This window comes from Mesocricetus auratus, unplaced genomic scaffold, assembly GCF_017639785.1.
Source record: "Mesocricetus auratus isolate SY011 unplaced genomic scaffold, BCM_Maur_2.0 Super-Scaffold_100033, whole genome shotgun sequence".
Classification (NCBI taxonomy): Eukaryota; Metazoa; Chordata; class Mammalia; order Rodentia; family Cricetidae; genus Mesocricetus; species Mesocricetus auratus.
Window position 1 is genome coordinate 10970484 of NW_024429213.1, and position 20418 is coordinate 10990901.

A 20418-nucleotide genomic window follows, 5' to 3' on the forward strand; every position below is an offset into this window, starting at 1 on the left:
TGATATAGAGGGAAGTCAGAGGATCCAAGTACAAAGGAAACACACACATGTGTGTGTGTGTATATATATATATATATATATATATATATATATATATGTACACATATATAGTATATCCATGGTTACATAGGAACATTTGACTCAAGCCAGGTCCATTAAAACTAGGTCCAAGTTGACATGCCCTAAGGTCTTTAGAACTTCCTTTTATCATCTATGAGGTAGGAATTGAAGAAGGACTATAGTATCCAGTTTTCTTTAGTGAACATATTGATATTACTAATATTTTAAAGAATAATTCCTACTATCAAACTTTGTGTTTATAAAGCATGATGAAGAATTATCATTGTTGCTACTGTGGAATTGCTCTTACAAACAGAAAATGGAAAGGTCTATTCACAAATGCCATTTTTTGAACCTGGACTTTAATAGCATTGGGAAATTTGTGTGAACTAAACTTTCTCCAATGTTCTGTAGTGCCTTAAATTATTCTCACAAGAGATAATACAGCTAATTCACTTTATACAGGCAAAACTTCCCATCAATATTCACAGAAGTTATGAATGGCCAGATATTTCCCCCCTAAAAGCAGTTTCGGGGGGGGGGGGGGGGGGAGGAAACAAGATCACACCAACCAACAAACCCTGAGTTGGCAACTGTGCAAATGAGCCTTATCTGTGTCCCTGTGTGGATTAGATAAGCATTCAGCTAGTGTCAGCTCCAAAGGAAAATGTCTGGTGGTTCCTGATGCTTTTAGCATTCTTCAGGGCAAAGACAGAGGAAAAGTTGCATATCTAGCAGTTTTTAATGCTTTGGCTTCTGGCTTGTTCAAAGTGGTCTGGGGCTTGCTGCCATAGTAATCAAGTTCTTATGTGTACTATATTTCATAGCAGCAGGATAAATATTATTCCTGTACTTTGGACCAACAATTTAAACTCTTTTAGGCATACATAATTTTATTTTAAATGACAAAGTGAGACTATCATCTATCCCCATAGATACATCATACCTACCTACATCAGCCATGAACTAAAAAGGAAAAAGAAGGTTTGTTGCAGATTCAAACTTTTCAGAGAGAACCAGTAGTTGTTGCTCAGTTGCTGGTATTACAGTCCCTTAGTCTGTATCCAATCTGTAAAGTATTATCATTCTTACTAGGGAAACTGAGGCTTAGAGCTATAAGGACAGAAAATATGTGAATATCTCTATGAAAACATAAATCAAAATAATTACAGGCACTAGAACTGTAAGAGCTTGGACCATCCTGGAAATCAAAGGATCCTCTCTTGTGCAGGAAGCCTTGGCCAGCTCATAGGAAGCAAGGCTGCAGACAAAATAATTGGTGACCAAGAGTAGCAAGGATTCTCTGAGTACCTTTCAACCATCTCCAAAGGCTTTCCCTGGAGAAATGTGTTCCTGGGCACAGGGCACTAGGCCCAGTTGGGGTGAAAATGCCTACACCAAAACCCCACTTCAGACATGACAGGAGGCTCCTCTCAAAATGAGGAGCAGTAATTAGCAACACATGTGAAGTGGTCCACCTTATCCTTGTCTCTACTCCTTTCTCAACAATCATACAGTAGTAGTATTGATTCATAGGAATAATATCACCTTGGTCTAATCCAGTGAACTGCATAGAGTCGATATTTTCTTGTTGCTGCCAGCACCAGTCACGATTCTCATGATTGTTCCTTATGGACAAAACAGCCCTTTTCTCTCTTCAAGTGATAATAGTCCACTTGGTGACAAAAATAATCTAATCAACAACAAGGTACTATCTCCTTCAAAATGGCTAAATAAAACACCTAGAAGCTATCTATCTTGGATTTACTATTTCTAACTGTGAAAAATTGGATCTAAATGCATAAAATTTGATTTGGTTAATGTTAATGTTCAATATGTTATTTTGGACATCGTCAAACTCACACAATAAGGAGATATACAGTATACATATATGTATCAAAAATAATACCAAAATATGACTTCTTATAAATAATGGAGAGGAGAATGAATAAACAATGGCATATCTACACAAAGAATGAACTAGGACTTTGAAGACATCTGTAAAGGGACAGATAGCAAATATTTTAGGTTTTCCAAGGCACACAGTGAAGGAGTTAAGACCATACCATACTGGTTACACTGATCATCTCAATCTGAGAAACTGTAGCTTCAGAACTGTCTGTCAGTCTCTTTGTACAGGTAGCAAACCATAAAGATTCCTTTGCAGGGGATGTATTGCCATATTAGGATAAGAAATAACCCATAATTGCTAGCAATTGGGAATTGATGCCACAATGGACTCATACAAATAAATTTAGTGTAATGACCCTTATCTTCCACGAGGTTCACACCCCCCACATGTCTCCTGGTGACATCAGTAGAATTCACTGTCTCTTGTCTAGATCTCTTTGTTCCATCGTTTATTCACATATTTATTGGTATTTCTTTTGAAAGTCTAAAAGCTTCCTGCTTTGATCAATTTCAACTTGACTGAGTTTTTAATCTCAGCCAAAGATAACATTATTGAAGTGGAATGGGCTAAGGTGTTCTTCAGCCGCCCCTACAACAGTATTCTGTGATAACTGTTATGGCATGAAAACATCCATAGACAATGCATAAAGCTTATTTCCAAAAAGAGGTGGCTGTAGATTTGATCCATGAGGCATAGTTTAAAAATCCCTTTGGTTGAGCCATGTCTATCAACATGGAAACCCACCAGAAAATGTTAAACAAAAATGCCAAGTTTCAAAACAATATGCTTAGAAGGATTCATTCATGTGGAGTTTAAAAGATATAAAAATAATAGTTTACAGTGATGATGAGTATATAATATAATTAAATATGTAAAAATGGACTCAACCAATGAACTGTACTTAGTACATAGGGACATGATAGGGCACCAATTGTAAATTTTTTCATATTTAAGAACTAATTGCTTAATTAGGTGTGATACAGCTGGTTAGTAGACATGTAATTATCATATTATTTCTAACACAAAAAGTTAATGCCCAATAGGAACAGACATTTGCCTTTATTTTGAAGAGGTAAGACTTGAAAGTCAAGTGAAATTTTGTTTTGATCTGCATTAACTTAACCAAATCACAAAATAGAGTGGGTTGATGACCTGCTCTATGATAAACAAGATAATATACATTTAAAAGTAATTCCATCATTGAGAAATAAAATCATATACTACACAATATATAGAGTGTCTTTTTAAAGCATTTCCTGCTTTGTTCATTATAAAAATAACAGATTCTATATGAAATGAGAGTTAAAGCCTTAGAAAATACACCAAAAAGGAACTCAAAAATTCTTCTGCCTCTGAAGCATAACTGCTAACATTTTGTGTGGAGACTTCTTCAGTAATTGTTTCATGCACTTAATTTTCTTTACTACATCAGCAAATTGTATCCCGCGCCCAGGGTCACTTCTCACATCTCACACTCTGATTAGCATTCCTGAGAATATTGAGATTCTCCATTGATCATTTAAACTTCAAGGAGGTTCCCTCTACTACCTGCCACCCCCAAGTGCAAGGAGCCACTGAGGCACCACTCAAAGTTGCCCTTTTGAAATCATTGATAGACCTATCAGAGTGGGTAATCACAGTGTATTCTAGGCCTTTATGTTTTGAAAAATAAACTACACAAAGCAGTTACTTGTTTGTCCTTCAAACATCTTTGAAGAATACAAACTCAACGGGCTGCAAAGCCCATTTCCCAAAAAGAGCAGCTGCTATTAAGGAGCTTAATAAGTAACTTGCTCAAATAATTTGCTACATGAAGGAGGACCTTTATCCCTTAGACAGGACTTACTGGAAACACAGGCTTCCTTTAGCACTGGTGGCGCAATGCTTTGCTACACCTATTATCAACAAGCAACGTAGCATTAACTGGCTTAGAATTCTGGGCGTACCGCACGTTTGAAAAGGATACCTTTACTATCTCATGCCTCTTAAATGACCTTATGGGCTTTCCTCAACCTTGTCTGACAACCCCACATGGCTCTTATAATGCTCTTGTAATTCCACCCTGTCTTTCTAATCACTTCAAACATCTACCTCATCACCTTTCCTGGTCAGACAAGAAATTTAAGAGAAGAGGAGCTGAGGAGCCTAGAAGTCACTCCCAAGTTGGGCAGGCCTCCCCAGAAAAGTGAAAAGCCACTTCCAGGCTGGAAGGGAAATGCCTGGGCTATTCAGAAACCTACACGGGTTACTGATTGGGACTTTACAGGATCCATTCCAGCCCTCCAGCATGCCTGTGTCTGCTATTACCTTGCCCTGGGTTTCTGTCTCCTGCCTAACATCAACAAAGCAGCCTCTATTCTTCTATTGAACATCTGTTCTGCTTGCCTGATCAAACGTTTCACTGACCAGCCAACGAACACATAGTCAACCAACTGTGACCATGGAAGGTGGGAGGTACATACAGTACAGAGATGGCCAAAGCAAAGAACTTCACCAGTAATCAGCCAGAAAACACAGCAAACTTCTGAGACTCCACCATTTCTTCAAAGTTACTGCTCTTGCAAACTAAACATACACAGTGCAACACAGCCTATAAATCCCTAAAACAGCTCCTTAGGGTCTGCATTATCATGAGGGTATCAATGTCAGCCAGGTTCTTTAAGCACAGAACACTGGCATTCTTTCTTGCTGTCCCTTCCATATTCTAAAGAAGCTATTTTCTGTCCTCCATTACTCATTCTTGTCACCCTATATTACACCTCAGATCCTAGCTAGGCAATCTGGTTTCACTTCCTCTAGACCTGTAAAGTGTAGCTCTCATCTACTTGTTCAAAACTATGGACAAGTCTCCTCTGTGCCAGCCAAACAGTCCTAGTGAGCTCACTGATCGACCACATACCTTTCTCTTTAGTGCAACTAAACTCATTCTGGTTCCACCAAACAGGAGTACCACTTCTGTTTCAGTGCTATCCAAAAGAGATAGAGTGGCAAGCCATATTTTTTAAGACGGGGCCACACATTGTAGCCCATGTTGGTCTGGAACTCTCTGTGTAGCCTAGGCTGGACTGTATTCATAGCAACCCTGCTTTGACCTCATGAATGCAGGGACTATAGCTATAAACCACCACACCCAGCTCACATTTATAACTTTAAATATTTGAATGGCACTCAAGTAAAAATGAAACACATGACATTAAACTTACTAATACGTTTTTCTTAAGCCAATATATCTAAACTATCAACATTTCAATATGTAATTAATACAAAATGAGATATTTTACATTTTGAAGTAAATCTTCAAAATCTTCTGTAAAGTTTATGATTACAGAAAGTTTTACTTTGGAATATTCATATCTGAAGCAATTTAGTGGTTACTTGGTTGGACATGGAATAAATAGCATTTTCAAGGTAGAAAATGTGAGGCTTGTTTCATACCTACTCCCACAGGCCCATAGTAGGATTTCCATTGTAATCATTGAAGGTAAGGATGTGACCTCCCTTATATCTGCATCCTATATAGCAGGAGTCAATCAATTTCAGTCCACCAGTCAAATGTGGCTGGTCATCGGCTTTGGTAAATACAATTTGGTTGGGATAGAACCTTACTCACTTATCTAGACTATCATCTATGCAGCACAAACTTCACTTAACTGCTGGTGCTAATTAGATGCATGGCCCATGAAACCAAAAATATTTACTGTTTGACCCTGTACAGAAAATCTGTGCCAACTAAAGCAGTGATTCCTCAAGTATACTTAGTGCTGGTCAGAATACTGAGTCCTTGCTCTGTATTGAGAAAAGACTTCTATTAGAAAGGTAAATAAGAGCTTTTGGGTAGATGTCTAAATGAAGTAAGCAGAATGTTAGCTGTTTGACATGAGTTCTTTACCTCACTACAATCTAGTTGACTTTATTACAACTTTTGATACATATTTTAAAGTATTGATAACCAAATACATCAACATTTTATGTGCATCTGAGTGTAATTTAGTAAGCTGTCTCTCGCATGCCTATATTATACCTATGACTTGTTTGTTTTTCAACTTAGGGGTCCTCTGTGTAGTCCTGGCTGTCCTGGAACTCCTTCTGTAGACCATGCTGGGCTTGAATTTAGAGATTTACCTGCCTCTGCCTCCCAAAGTGCTGGCATTAAAGGTGCACCAAGAAGCCTGACTATACCTATTACTTCTATATATAAAAATTTTATATTAAATTTATAAAATAGAATTTGGGTTCATTTTATATTTGAACACTTAACTGAAAATTTTCGTGTAATTTAAGCAAAATCTTCAATTATTTTCCCAATCTAGTAGCACCAGCAGCATTTAAAACTGGCTTTCTCCTACTTGAAACAAGATAGTGATTCATTTACTAAGTAACATACATAATTATTTCTGGACTCCTCAGTGTCCAATTAATTTATTTACCTTTATCTAAACCAACATTATACTGAATTGATTAGTGAGTTTCTAATTGTGTCATGTATTATTTCATAATAATATTAGTAATGTCAAAATATAGATGCTGGAAACAAAATACATTTATTCTTCCATAGATTTTGTGGGGTCTCCAGTCTAAGTGATATTGTCTGCCTTTGGTTTCAAAAAGCTTCCATTAAAGGTAGGACTGTAGTCTCTAGGGAAGCTCAAATGGTTGAAAGAATCTGTTTCCAAGATCATCCAAATGTCAGCAGTTGCTTAAATAGTGCCAAACTGGAGGCTTCCTTTTCTTGCTGGTTGTCAAGACAGATGTGACCCTCTCCTTAAGGCAGCTCTCAACAAGGTAGCTTAGGTTTTCAAAAACAGAAAGAGACAGAACCTCTCAGCAAGACTGACTGTAAAAATCCTATAGAATGACATTGTACAGCACATTTATCATATTCTATGAGAAGCTAGTCATAGATCCTCCTGACATTGAAACAGAAGGGGTGGTACACAGGCATGAACGCCAGGAGTTGAGGATTATATAGGTCTGTTTTTTGTCTTCCCCCAAACAGTATTAACATGTGAGGGACACACTTCCCAATTTCCTATAAATTTCTCAGTTATTTGTTTCTGACATTAACAATATAATGTAATCAAGCACTACCTCTGTCTCCCCAAATTCTACCAGGATTCTATTTGAAAATTTATATCAAACAAATATTTAGAAAATTGGTAATTTTATTATAGTACATCTCCTAACTCAAGAATAGGTGTCTTTCTATCTGCTTAGGTCTTATTTTCAATGAAATTTCTGTTCCATTCCATAATATCAGAGACTTCTTTACATTTCTTATTAACTTTCTTCTGCAACAGTCATGATTCTTGATGGTACTGCAAGTGAACTATTCTCTTCTAAGGCTTTCATGATGAACTGATGAAAGGCAGCTAGTATTTTATCCTTACCTTATATCTAGCCAGCATATCAAATTCTTAACTTTTCACTATACTTTCTGGATGCTTTGGTATATATCAACTACAGTCATAACAAGATATTTTTATCTTTTTTCTATCTTAATGTTTTGTATTTCTTCATTTGAAAGACAAATCAAATCATAAATAATAATGGTACATGGTGACTTGCTTCTATAATCCCAGTACTGTGGAGATACAAATTTGAAGTCAGTCCAACGAGGTTTCAAGTCAGTGAAGCCATGGCTCCCAAATCCAAAGTAAATAAATAAATACATGTAATCAAGATTATTCCTGATGGACTAAAATTATGTTAGCATTTTACTGTTCATACATTTGTGTGAATGGAAATCATTTCTGATAAAAATAATAGTTGGTACTCCTTCCTCAAGAATACAGAGCTAGAACTTTGGGTTTTGAATCATCCCACAAACACCATTAGGAAGTTTATTGTTTCCAGTAATTGGACAAGGACTTCCTTTGGGTTGAAAGTGAACCCAACATTTGCTAAAACTGAGACTGAATGAGAATCTATATTCCCCATGTCTGCTTGGGTTCAAGTTCCAGCTTATTCACCAGAGTCAAGTGTTGGTGATCATATGATAATCATGAACTTGTAAAGGAAAGTGTAACATCTACAGCTGGATTTGGTGGCACATGCTTTTAATCCTAGAACTCAGAGGCAGAGAAAAGGGGATCTCTGTGAGTTTGAGGCCAGCCTGGTCTACATAGTAAGTTCCAGGGCATTAGAGTTACACAGTGAGACTCTGTCTCAAAAAAAAGAAAGTAAAAGAAAAAAGCAAAGCAAAACAAAACAAAATCTGATATCTATTTCTTTTAGCAAGAAAGAAAGAAAAATAAAAAAGCAAAGCAAAACAAAAAATCTGATATCTATTTCTTTTAGCAACAATATAACTTAGCATATTTAGTGTTACCCAAAGTTCTACACATGAAAATCATATTTCAAAAATGTGATGCAATCTCATAACACTAAGAACTGGTACCTTAAGACAACTGAAAAGTCTCTATAGTCCTACTGGGGGACAAAGATTGATCACTTAATAGATATGGTGAGCAATAGTAATCACCAACCTCAACTTTTAAAACTATTTTGATGGATGACAATTCATTTCAGTCCAATTATGACAGCCAATTTGCTTTAGAGACCACATTCAGAATTATAAGAAACTACATCATTCAGTTCATTACCAACTGATCATCAGTGGACAAACAAGTTTGACATTATCAAGAACAGTCTTGGATAGTGACATAGCACAGTGGTCATGGGCCCTTGCCAACCAGTAATGTAAACCTGCATCCCTCTATGCACAACATGTGCATACAAGCATACTAATGATACTGATGATGAGGGTGAACACTCTCATCAAATTATGATGTTTATAAGGACAAGAGCAACAACTCATATTCCCATAATGAAAACCATTCCAATACCATGATTCCATCAAAAATACACTTTAGTTATAAACTATGATTAACTAATACAGCTTTGTCTTCCTTTGGTAAATAATAAATTCATCTTTTTGCATTATATATTGGATGGTGGATGGCCATGTATGCACAAGCATACATGTCTATGTTTATGCATGAATGTGGAGCCTGAAGAGTTACACCAGGTGTTTTCCTCAGTTCTATGCCCATTTTTTCAAATAGAGTCTCTTACTAAATCTGAAGCTTACCAATTCAGCTAAAGTAGTTGGCCAGTGTGCTTCAGGGATCCTCTCTCGACTCTACTTCCCCAGCAACAGGATTACAAGTGCATACCAAAATTACCCAGGTGTTAACACGAGGATTGGGGGATGAACTCAGGTTTTCCTCTCACACTTCCACAGCAATCACTTCACCCATCCACTGAGCCATCTCCACAGTACAGGCCTCATTTTTTGACAAAAGCAAAGTTGCCTTCCTAACTTTGAAAGGCAACTTTGAACAGCAATCAACTTGTCCTAAGGAACGGAAAGAACTCCAATCTGGAAGAATTCATCTGTAAACATTTACCAGATAGCACTTCTGTGGATACAAAACCCAAAACTGTGTCCATTATGTCCACCTATGAAAATTCCGTCAATAACTTATTACATATAATTAATAGCTATATCCCAAGCAGGCATCAGATCCACTTTGAGGGTTTTTCTTTTTAATGCACAAACCCAGGCCCCTCTCCATATCAATTAAAATACAAGTTTTAATTTAGGTTCTGAAATCATGAGTGGGAATTTATGCTTTAATAAGAACTTTGGTGGGCCAGCAAAATTGTTCAGCAGGTAAACTGAATTAGATCCCAAGAACCTACATGATGGAAGAGAAGTCACCTGTGAATGTTGTCCTGTTACTTGCATTTACAAATTGTGATGTACCCCTACCCCCAATAAATAAATAAATGCCAAAAAGAAGATCCTGGATGATTAGATAAGCATTGATTTATTTAACAAGGATAAGCACAGTCTCTTAAAGATGACACAGCTATTTTAGTTTTGGGAGGAGACACTGTAGATTTTGCCTCAGTCAAAGAAGATTCGATCAGTAAGTCCTTTCTGGATACTTCCTAGCTACCTCCAAATCCAGGAGACTTAAGATGAAATGGTCTTCTGTTAGCTATTATGTGTTCTCATGTCAGGGGTTTACAATCCAATCCTAATTGCACAGTTGAAACTCTAGGTACTTATTTCAAAACTATTCGTGCTGGAACCCCATCCAGACCAAGTGAATCATAGTATCTTAGAATGTAGTTTAGACATTTACTTTAGGGAAAATTAAGGCACTTAAAGTTGACAAAATGGGTTAAGAATTACTGATTTAAGTTGTTCAATTAGTATCTATTCCAAACCCAACCAATCATCTCTTAATATGGATACCTTCAAACTTCTCCTAAAACAGATAATGATGGGAAATGCTCACCTTCAAAAATCATTACAGAAAATATTTCAAGGAAGAATAGGATCCTTGATTTTATCACTAGATTTTTAAAAATTCTTACATATTCAACTGATCAACAAACAAAATGGAAAACAAAAAAATGGAAACCCCTCTTCTATTTCCCTCCTCTTCATACTATTCTTGATGGATATTATAAAGGCACTATATAAAGGAGAATAATATGTTCTGCCAAGAATGAAAATCATTTTGTCTCAGCAAGGGAATAACAGTCAACAAAAGGAATTTACATATCAATCCAATGACATGCTTTCTACCATGAGATGATAACTCATATCAGAAGCTGCTGTGACTCAAGCAAAGAAGAAGAACTTAAGGATATGTTTCTAAAGTGTATTTCCAGTTGGTTTGGCAGTACATTAGTCATCAATCTCAAGGGTTTAATGTGTTTAAACAAAGAAATAGTCACAAATGACTTCCTATTCGCAGCACCTTCTGAGATATTTAAGACAGGATATAATGCTGAAGAGCCAATGAGTCATCATAACACATAGCACAGTGACTTCAAATCAATGGCTCTTGTTGAGATTAAAATGAAATGAATTTCATTTGATTCTGATAAAAATTCAGCTAGTTTCTTAGCAACTACTAAGTAGAAAGAGCTTATTGTTCCCTAAATGGTATGGACGACAGTATGCATGTCCTAACTTCACATTGTATATGGGAAATAAGTTAATTAAAAAAGGAAGATTTCAGATTATCATATGCATGTCCCATAACCACAATAGCATAAAATGATGATTTAACAACAAGTCTCCCACCACACAGATATCATATTTTAAATTCTTATGCAACCACATTAAGTTAGTCTAGTAGAGTCTCAATGATGTCATAAAACACCACATTGAGTCGTTTCCTAGTGAGAAGAAATGAGAAGTGAAGATAAGGTATCAGAAAACTTCAGAGCTTTGTCCCTATTTGTTCTGTCCCTGATAACCAGATGACCTTTTCAAGAGTGTGCTTTAGCAAGCCTATTCCAACACAGAATATTTCCCTTGTCATTCAAAAGCATTTTTCCAAAAATTTTTAATAGGATAAAGTGCTTGCCTAGCATGCCTAAGACTCTAGGTTCAGTCTAGGTTCAGTCTCTCTCTCTCTCTCTCTCTCTCTCTCTCTCTCTCTCTCTCTCTCTCTCTCTCTCTCTCTCTCTCTCTGGGTGTGTGTGTGTGTGCGCGCGTGCACGCGCGCGTTACGCGTTTATACCAATAACGTGATAACCTAACTATTATTATTTTAGATTTTCTATACAATCACTCAGAATCAACTACTTATTTAATTAATAGCATATAAAACAGAGATATAGAAAGGACTCCAAGTTAAAAATGATGGATTGAGCACATCTTGGCTAAACCCCAAAATTTCACTGACATGACACTAAAAGGATCTTTTTAAAACCCACAGTAATAAACAGAGTGGAAGAGACAACCATATTGATATCCTGAGAGGTAACAAAAATATGGCAGTAGCTTTGGAAAAGCCTAAAATATTGACACCCAAGCACCTCCAGAAGACATAGACAGCTGAAGTTAGGGAAGAGAGGAGGCTGAAATAAGAAGAATCTAGTAAAACACTTTTTAAAGAGCAATTAGGAAACCTCCAACTTCCTGTCTCTGGTTTTTCTCTCATTCTTCCATAGGTTCAGAGATGTATTCCTCAGAGAGTGAAACAGAGTCTCTGAACCAGGAAGAGAAGCAGAGTGGGCATTTATGTACTGCATATGGTATCTCTCATATCTCTCCTTCTTGTTCAGAGAGAAATGAAAGTATTCTCCTGTAGGCCATCTAATCAGACCAATAGAAAAATCAAAGGCATAAAATTACCGATCTTGGTTCTAAAACTTACCTAGCCCAACAAAGGCACACGACTTATAAACAAGAAACACAGGAATAGATCATGTTAACAGCTTCCAAATGTGTTTAAAATGACCCTTCTTAAACATATATGAATCAGAAGAAATCTGTGATTATAACATGGTCTAAAACAAAATAGTTTGGAAGAAACAATGAAGAACTAAAGAATTTTTTAAAAAATTAAAAAATTCCTAATATTTTCAGAGAAAAATTTCAGAGCACTGTAAATATACAAGAAAAAACTTCCAGAGAGGAAAACAGGATACAAGAAGAATTGTAATAATATATTTTTCATCATTAATAAAAGAAGACATTGGTAGAACTTAGTAAAAATTTGAGGGTAAATGCTTTCTAAACTACAATTATATATTCAGTCAAGTTATCATGCTAAATATAAGCATCAAATAAGAGCTCTAAATTTGTAAAGGCTTCTCTATATGACTTCCCACACACCCTTTTCCTTTGCTCTATAAAAATAAAGAGAAAAAAATCAAGAAAGAGAACACACATCTAGGAACTTTGAGGATTCAACAAAGCAGAAGCCTAGAGAACATTTGTCTGAGTTGAAACTCAAAATGATACAAGAGAAATGTCTCCAACACTAAGCCATACAAAAGATGCATGCAGTGCTTATAGACTGAGCAAAGAAATATAATTCTTGAAAAGAACATGAAAATGAATTTTAGTAAGTATACTAAATACAAATGAAAAAGTAAGGTGGTTGGTAACTACAGGGAAAACATATATACTACATGGCTCTACTATGGAGAGATTTTTCTAGTCACCTCATAACATTCCACTGCTTAAACAAAATGATATGTGAAAACTGATAATATTTTAGGTAAATGAGAATATGAGAGAAAAAGAAGGGTTCAAAGGAACTTAATTTCCATCTTCTGTAGTGTAACTATTAGAAAATATCTAAAAATGAATAATTTGGAAATGAGTGTATTACTGATAAATCCAACTAAGATGGCAAATGCAGCATGCAGTGAACAGATAACATCTTATAGAATAAATGATATCTAGTAAAGACAGACATTCAGTGAATGTTTGTTGACCTGAACTGACATGTAAAAAATTTTGGCAGGAGTGTGTGACCAATCTCAATCACTCTGTAAATGTTATGTCCTTCTCTAAGATTTTTCCCTCTTTATTAAACCTAATCACTGAACTTTCTAGATAAAAAGAGAGAAAAATTATGTTTTAATTACCCCCAAATGATTAATGAAGTTTTACAAAGGAAAAGAGACATCTCTGGTATTTCACCATGAAAAGATTTAACAATGCCATTAGTAAACTAATTGAATTCTTAGACAATAAAATAATCAAATCCAATATTCACTAGAATGAAGCAAAGCATATTTATCTTCAAAACACTGTTCAGATGTAGCCAACTTAAGTCTTACCTTAGAACTCAGATGAGTACTCAAAGTTGATAGAAATTTATAAATCAAAACAGTTTTCTGGTAACATATTTAGAAGGTTTTCTTGTTTGCTTCTAAAATATATTTCTCATGAAAATTAGAACCTTCATTTTATAAAGAGCAAGACACATATTTTTATCCAAATTTAAGTTAAATTACAGTTCACTAATCTATCTGATAAAAGAGATCACAATATATATAACTATTTAACAGTCTTTATTGCAAGCAAGTCTTTTTTAAGTCCCCCAGTCATCTACCAACATGTGAATAGGAAGAACACATCAAATCCTCCACAGATAGACCGAAACTAATACCCTTTTCAAAACTCTACCCAGCTGTAGTGTGTTAAAAAAAATAAGGCAGGAGTGGTTGCTAAATTTCAGCTGTCATTCATTATTTTTTTTTGTTTTTTTTACGAGACAGGGTTTCTCTGTATTGTTTTGGAGACTGTCGGTCCAGCCTGGCCTCAAACTCACAGAGATCCACCTGCCTCTGCCTCCCGAGTGCTGGGATTAAAGGCGTGTGCCACCACCGCCCAGCAATTCATTATTAAGAATGTAAATATTTCCCAAGTAAACTACCAGGTAACACTGTTTCTAGTCTTTAAAGCACTGGAGAAATTACTCCTAGGTGTTTTCCCCCTCTAAAACCAAATCTGAAAATAAAAATATACAAATCAAGGAAAATAAGAATGTGTTATTAGCACACAAGTGATGTCATTGAACTAGAAGGAAAACCATCCTACCCATTAGAACACAATCTGTAAAGAGTCACTTACCTTTAATCTTGCAACAAACAATTATGGCACACCATAGAGAATATTTTTCTTCTGACACGTAATTGTGTTGCACATGCTGTGGTGTGGTAAATACAGTGAATTCACATTAGGCTCTCCTTTTCTTCACAGCACGGTTCCAACAGAGTAAAAGTTACCAGCACCATTAACCTTTTGAGCCAGATATTGGACAGGGCTCAACCCCTACAAGGAGTCATCATGTAGTTGCTTGTCAACACCTGTGGTCTCTATCCACCAAATGCCTGTGGAACTCACACCAGATGTAACAAAAAATGTATCTAGACGTGGCTAAATATGGAAAGATTGTCCCCTCTTGAGAATCAGAGCTTTTGCAAAATATGGCTGCCAGGGAGAATGATTGCAAACAAAAGCATCCAGATAAAGCCCAGAAGTGGTGGCCCAAGCCTTTAATCCCAGCAGAGGCAGGTGGATCTCTGTGAGTTTGAGGACAGACTGGTCTACTGGTCTACAAAGTGAGTTCCAGGACAGTCAAGTCAGGGATACACAGAGAAACCTGTCTTGAAAAGCAAAACAAAAGGGAAAAAATACAGATAAAAACAATGATCTCTTTTTCTTAACAGTAGTCTTCTGGTTTGGTATAGGCCAAAATACTTCTTGATGCTACTAACCTATGGCCATTTTAAGATGAAACACCTTAGCCAGGCGTTGGTGGTGCACGCCTTTAATCCCAGCACTCGGGAGGCAGAGGCAGGCGGATCTCTGTGCATTCAAGGCGAGCCTAGTCTACAGAGAGAGTTCCAGGACAGCCACCAAAACAATACAGAGAAACTCTGTCTCAAAAAACCAAAAAAAAAAAAGATGAAATACCTTCTATTCCTAAACCTAAACTGAAGTGAATGAAGTGCAATTAAGACAATTTACGAAGAACAAAATGGAAATAATTCTGACTAATCATCTCTCCACATTCCCCTTAAAAACAAAACAAAACAAAAAACTGGAGTACTTACCATGTGCCAGACATAGTACTTGGTATTCAAGAAATAGTCATATATCCATTATATTTATTGAATTGAGAACTCTTATAAATAGTTTTTAACAGGTTATTCTTGTGATCTTTGTCAAGGGTTCTTACATATGTCATCAAAAGCATGCACAATACAACAAACAAAAAGTCAATCCATTTGCACTTCATTAACACACACACACATATATATGTATACATAGTTCAAAAAGACCTAAGAGGAAGGGAACCTACAGAATGGAAAATATTTTTGCAAAAGTTTCATAGTGATACGAGATTATACCTAGAATATGTAAGTGATTAATAATATAATAATAAAAGATAAATAGTCTAAATAAAATGGTGAATGAACATGAATATGTATCTCTTTAAGAGATGACTAACAACCATTAAGCATTTTAAAGTAGTCAGCATTAGCATTCATTAAGGAAATTCAAAGCAGAGAAACAGTAAGATACATAAATGCACATGTACTAGAATGGCTACAATTAAATATCCAGATTGTAATAAATGCTGGCAAGCATATGGAGAACCTGGGAGCCTAAGTGTTGAAGGGAATATAAAATGGAACACTTGCTCTGAAAGGCAGGATGGCCATTCTTCAAAAAAAAATAAACCATAGAGTTATATGACCTGGTAATTTCATACAGGTATATGGCCAAGAAAAATGAGAATGTACACAAACACACACACACATACACACACACACACACACACACACACACAGAGAGAGAGAGAGAGAGAGAGAGAGAGAGAGAGCACATAAACCATCATAACCTCATCATCCATAACAGTCAAATGGCCCATCAATGGATAAATAAAATATAGCATATTCACAAAATGAAATTCCATTTTAACATAAAACTGAATGAAGTACTGTACACATAACAACATGAATGAATCATGAAGATCTCATGCTAATTGAAACCAATCAGTCACAAAAGGGCAAATATGTGACCTCGCGTATATGAAATGTTCAGAATAGTAAAATCTACAGGAATTGAAAGTAGATTTGTGGTTGCCTAGGGCAAGCACCAGGAGAGGGATAAGTGGGAGAGAAAATGGGAGCTACTGGACATGACAGGGTTTCTTTTCATCATTTTCAATGATGAAAAAATCGAAAATGAACTGAAGTTATGGATGTATCTGTGAATACACTAAAACTGACAATACACTAAACTGAAAACCATTTATGTTAATATATTTATATAGCATACTTTAAATGGGTGACATATATCATATGACTCATATCTGAATAGAGCTGCTTTGTTCAAAATAGCATTCAAGGTACAGTTTTAAAAAGCCGTCAGCAATTGGATGATGGCTTATTAAGAAAAACATCTTTAGAATGTCCTATCATCTTGTGACAGCTCATTCTTTTTATTGTAAAGTATGAAATGATAATTAAATTCTATTTAAATTACTGAAGATACTCTGGGTAAATACTTAAGAATATGAAAAATTTTAAAGTAAAAAAAAAATAAATTTAAGTGTCAGCATGGGGAAATTTCAGAGGCGTACAACACAGTGAACATTTTAGGAGGCATTAAGCAATTGGGTTCATGTGGGGGGAGGCTGTGAAACAAAAAGAGTTAAATAATCCAAATGAAATTCGGAAGCTTGGAACAACACCTTTACCAGGCTTCAGAGATGCTCAGGAAACAACCTTCCTTCCTTCCCATGCACCATAAACCTTCTTTTTTCAGGATTCTAATATAGACATTCACAGATTTTCTCCAGTAACAAATAGGAAGTGTGCATAACAAAAACAGATTGAAGGCGATATATAAAGAGCTAAACCAGTGCCCAGCAATGGCTACTCCGAAGTTGGACAGTCACCAAGCATTACTGCTTTTTCCAGGGATACATAACAAGATCCTTGAATGTATAGCTAGCCCATAGTTCCACTACTGAGATGATTCAACCTGTGTCATTTCCAGTCCAAAAAAAGTCAGCTTCTATGTTTCTCTCATGTGGTGGGCTGTCTCGATCATGCCACTCTGTCTCATTGCAGAGCCCCTGGTATGCATCGTCGCCACACTCCAAAATTTTCCAGACCTTAAGTATTAACAACGTCAGTGGCAACGAAAAGCCTATACACATTAGGGATTTTGTAAAATGCATAATAAATCTCATCTCCTGTCTTGGCTATTGCAAACAATCCAGTTTACCATCAGTCGTATGTAGGTACCTCATTCAATACCGTGCTCCACTTTTGAAGCAAAAACGGGGTTAACATTGGGGTGGGAAGAAAAAAAAAACAAAGGTAAGATTTTTTTAATAGAGCTTCAGCTTTCAAAACGACTGCGTTGTCAGCTGGAATGACCCAGATTATGGGAGGAGGCAGGTATTCATTCCTTTGCAGGATAACTGTGGCTTGAGCTGGGAAGAGGGAACTGGGGGTGGTGGGCATCTACGTGGTGAGAGAAAGAACTGGGAATGGTCTTTAGGTACCACCCACCTCTGCAAATGAATCACTGCAGTGTCAAGCCTGCACTGATTCCATGAATTGTCAAACAGGATGAGGTAAGGCATAAGCCCGGAGCCCCCTCCTCCCCTTTTTTCCCTCCTCCTGCGCACAGAAGGGCGCATCCCTCAGCGAGGGCCGGCCGGGCCTGAAGGACTGACGTCACCTTTCTGCATTGGGCTCAAGGACTAGTAGCAGTACCAATTAGGTGGGGAACAGAGTTGGGGCACTACCGCAGCCACCAGGTGGTAGGGGTCCTCCTCTTTAAGCACTGCAGATTAGATTCACACAGTAAACACAATGACCGGATAGAAACAGTAAACGGTGGAAAGGAACCAGAGAAGGGGTCCTAAGACTCAGGAGCTTAGAAAGCTCAAAGATACCCCTGGCTTATGTAAGACCCTCTCCGAGCGCCTCCACGCGGTGGCAGAGCCTGTCCCGCATTAGTGCGCTTGGAAGACTGATTGCCCTTGTCCAGGCATGCAGAGGGCTCTCAGCGACTCTCACCCCGCAGCCCCACAGGGTCGGGACTAAGTCGGAATCTGGCACCAAACCCTGCTGTCCTGTGCCCGCTCCCAGCCCTCCACAGGTTAGACCCAACAGGCCCCCAAAACTGGCTGGTAAGGTAGGGAGAGGAGTCCAGAAGAGAAAACAGACAAATCCACAACTTTCCCCAGGGGCTGACCCTGTCCTGAGAGCTCAAGAAATTAATGTATTATAAAAATATTTTTGGAAGGGTTAAAAATCTGTAACCACCGCCACCACGTAGCTCCTTACATAGCTTTCATCAGACAAAATCGAGGGTCGGAGCAGCCCAGACCTGCACCCTACCATCCCGCAGCCCCGACTCAGCAGCCGGCGCCTGTCTCCTTATCCACCCGCTAAAACTGGGTTTGGGGTTTGGGTTTTCCATCCACCTTTCTTTCTAATAGCATCACCACACGGTCTGATGGACCGTGTCCCGGCCCGAAGCCAGGCGTGGGCACTCACCCAGAAGACGAAGGAGTAGATGATGAGGAGGGTTTTGAGACAGGTTATCACAGGTTTGGTCTCCATTCTCCTCGATGCCATACTACAGAGCTCCGGCGGCGGCAGTGGCGGCGGGCGGCGGGCGGGCACGAGGGAGGGGGAGGAGGCGGGGCCAAGGGAGGCGGGGCGGGGGGGCGCGTGCAGCCTGAGCTTCCCGTGCACGCGCAGGCTAAGCGACGCGCGTGCATTAGCGCGCGCCCTGCGAGGCTTGGTCAGAAGGAACAGACCTGCTGGCGATTCCAGGCTAAGAATGCAGCCCAAGGTTGCACTCCTGCGTGGACACAGACCCCCAGCTGAGGTGGAGCCTGTACTGGTTCCTGGACCGAGGCCGGGTTGGAGGTCAGGGCAAAACTCAGGCCACCTGAGCATTAAGATTTCGGCTTTGTACGAAGCAGGGCCTGCACCTGGCTACACAGAGATTGTATAGTGTGTTCCTGCGTTTGGACACTCAGGAGTCATGTCCTTGGAGATAAGCGCACCTGGTCTGTGCCAGGAACAGACTGTGACAGCCAGAGAGACAGCTGGAAAGATAGTAAGGAACTGGGGAGCCCAGAGACCCCCAAATGCTGCTATTTCAGTGGTATCTATAGGTTCCTTTTGAACTCGATAGTTTTTTATTTCTTCAAATTTGGAAATAACAAAACTACAAAATCACAAGATATAGCAGTATTCATATATATATATATATATATAATATATATAAAACAACAAAAGTCATTTAAACTACCAGAGAATCACTTGCCTCACCTAGTGAACACAATCTCCCTCCTGTGAAGCCACACTGCAGCAAGGAAGCAAGCCTTGAAAAGCAACTTGGTATTTCCTCCAAAAGTTGAATGTAGAGTCACCATAAGAATTCTACTCCTAGATATCTAACCAAGAGAAATGAAGGCACAAGTCCACGTGAAAACTTGGGTGTGGCTGTGTATGACACAAATTCATACTAGTAACAAGTGGAATCAACTGACAAACGGGTGATGTACTTATTCATACACTGGAAAGCTATTCATCTGTAAAAAGAAATGAGGTACTGCTGGTACATGCATCAAAGAGGATGAGCTTTCAAAGTATGCATAGTGAAAGAAGCAAGACACAGAAAGACCACATACTGAGTGGTCCACATCTAAAATAAACCCATAGAGAAAAAAATAAAGGAATGGTTGTTAGGGGACAGGAATAAGGAAAGAGTAACTATTGATGGGTTGGATGGTTGCTTTGATTTTTTGAGTGACAAAAGTGTAGTGAAATTGCATAATGGTGGTGGCTGCGTAGTTTAGTGAGAATAATAAAAATTAATGAACAGCATAATTTTTCAAGAATGACTTTTATGGCATGTGGTTTATTTCAGAATATAAAATAATATTGCTATACCTAGATTTTTTTTCCTGTGGCTAGTTCAAAGAAGAACACATAGTATAGATTCTGTCGGAGATTTAATCTTATTCCCTAGAGAAAGTACAGTAGGAAGCAGCAGCATCACAGGCTAGCTCCATGTGGACATGGCTAAGAATACATTCTGTGAAAGAATAAAATAATAGTCAATAGAGCTT

The 20418-nt window shown here is 37.8% G+C and overlaps 1 protein-coding gene across 1 annotated transcript in view; it reads right to left on the reverse strand.

The window, feature by feature from the left end:
- Tspan7 (tetraspanin 7) overlaps positions 1-18966 on the reverse strand; it is a 108873-nt gene extending 89907 nt beyond the window's left edge. Inside the window, exon 1 of the mRNA XM_005080570.4 lies at positions 18830-18966. Coding sequence (XP_005080627.1) covers positions 18830-18910 — 81 coding nt within the window. The 5' untranslated portion in view covers positions 18911-18966. The remainder of the gene's footprint in view (positions 1-18829) is intronic.
- Between the last annotated feature and the right edge of the window lie 1452 nt (positions 18967-20418).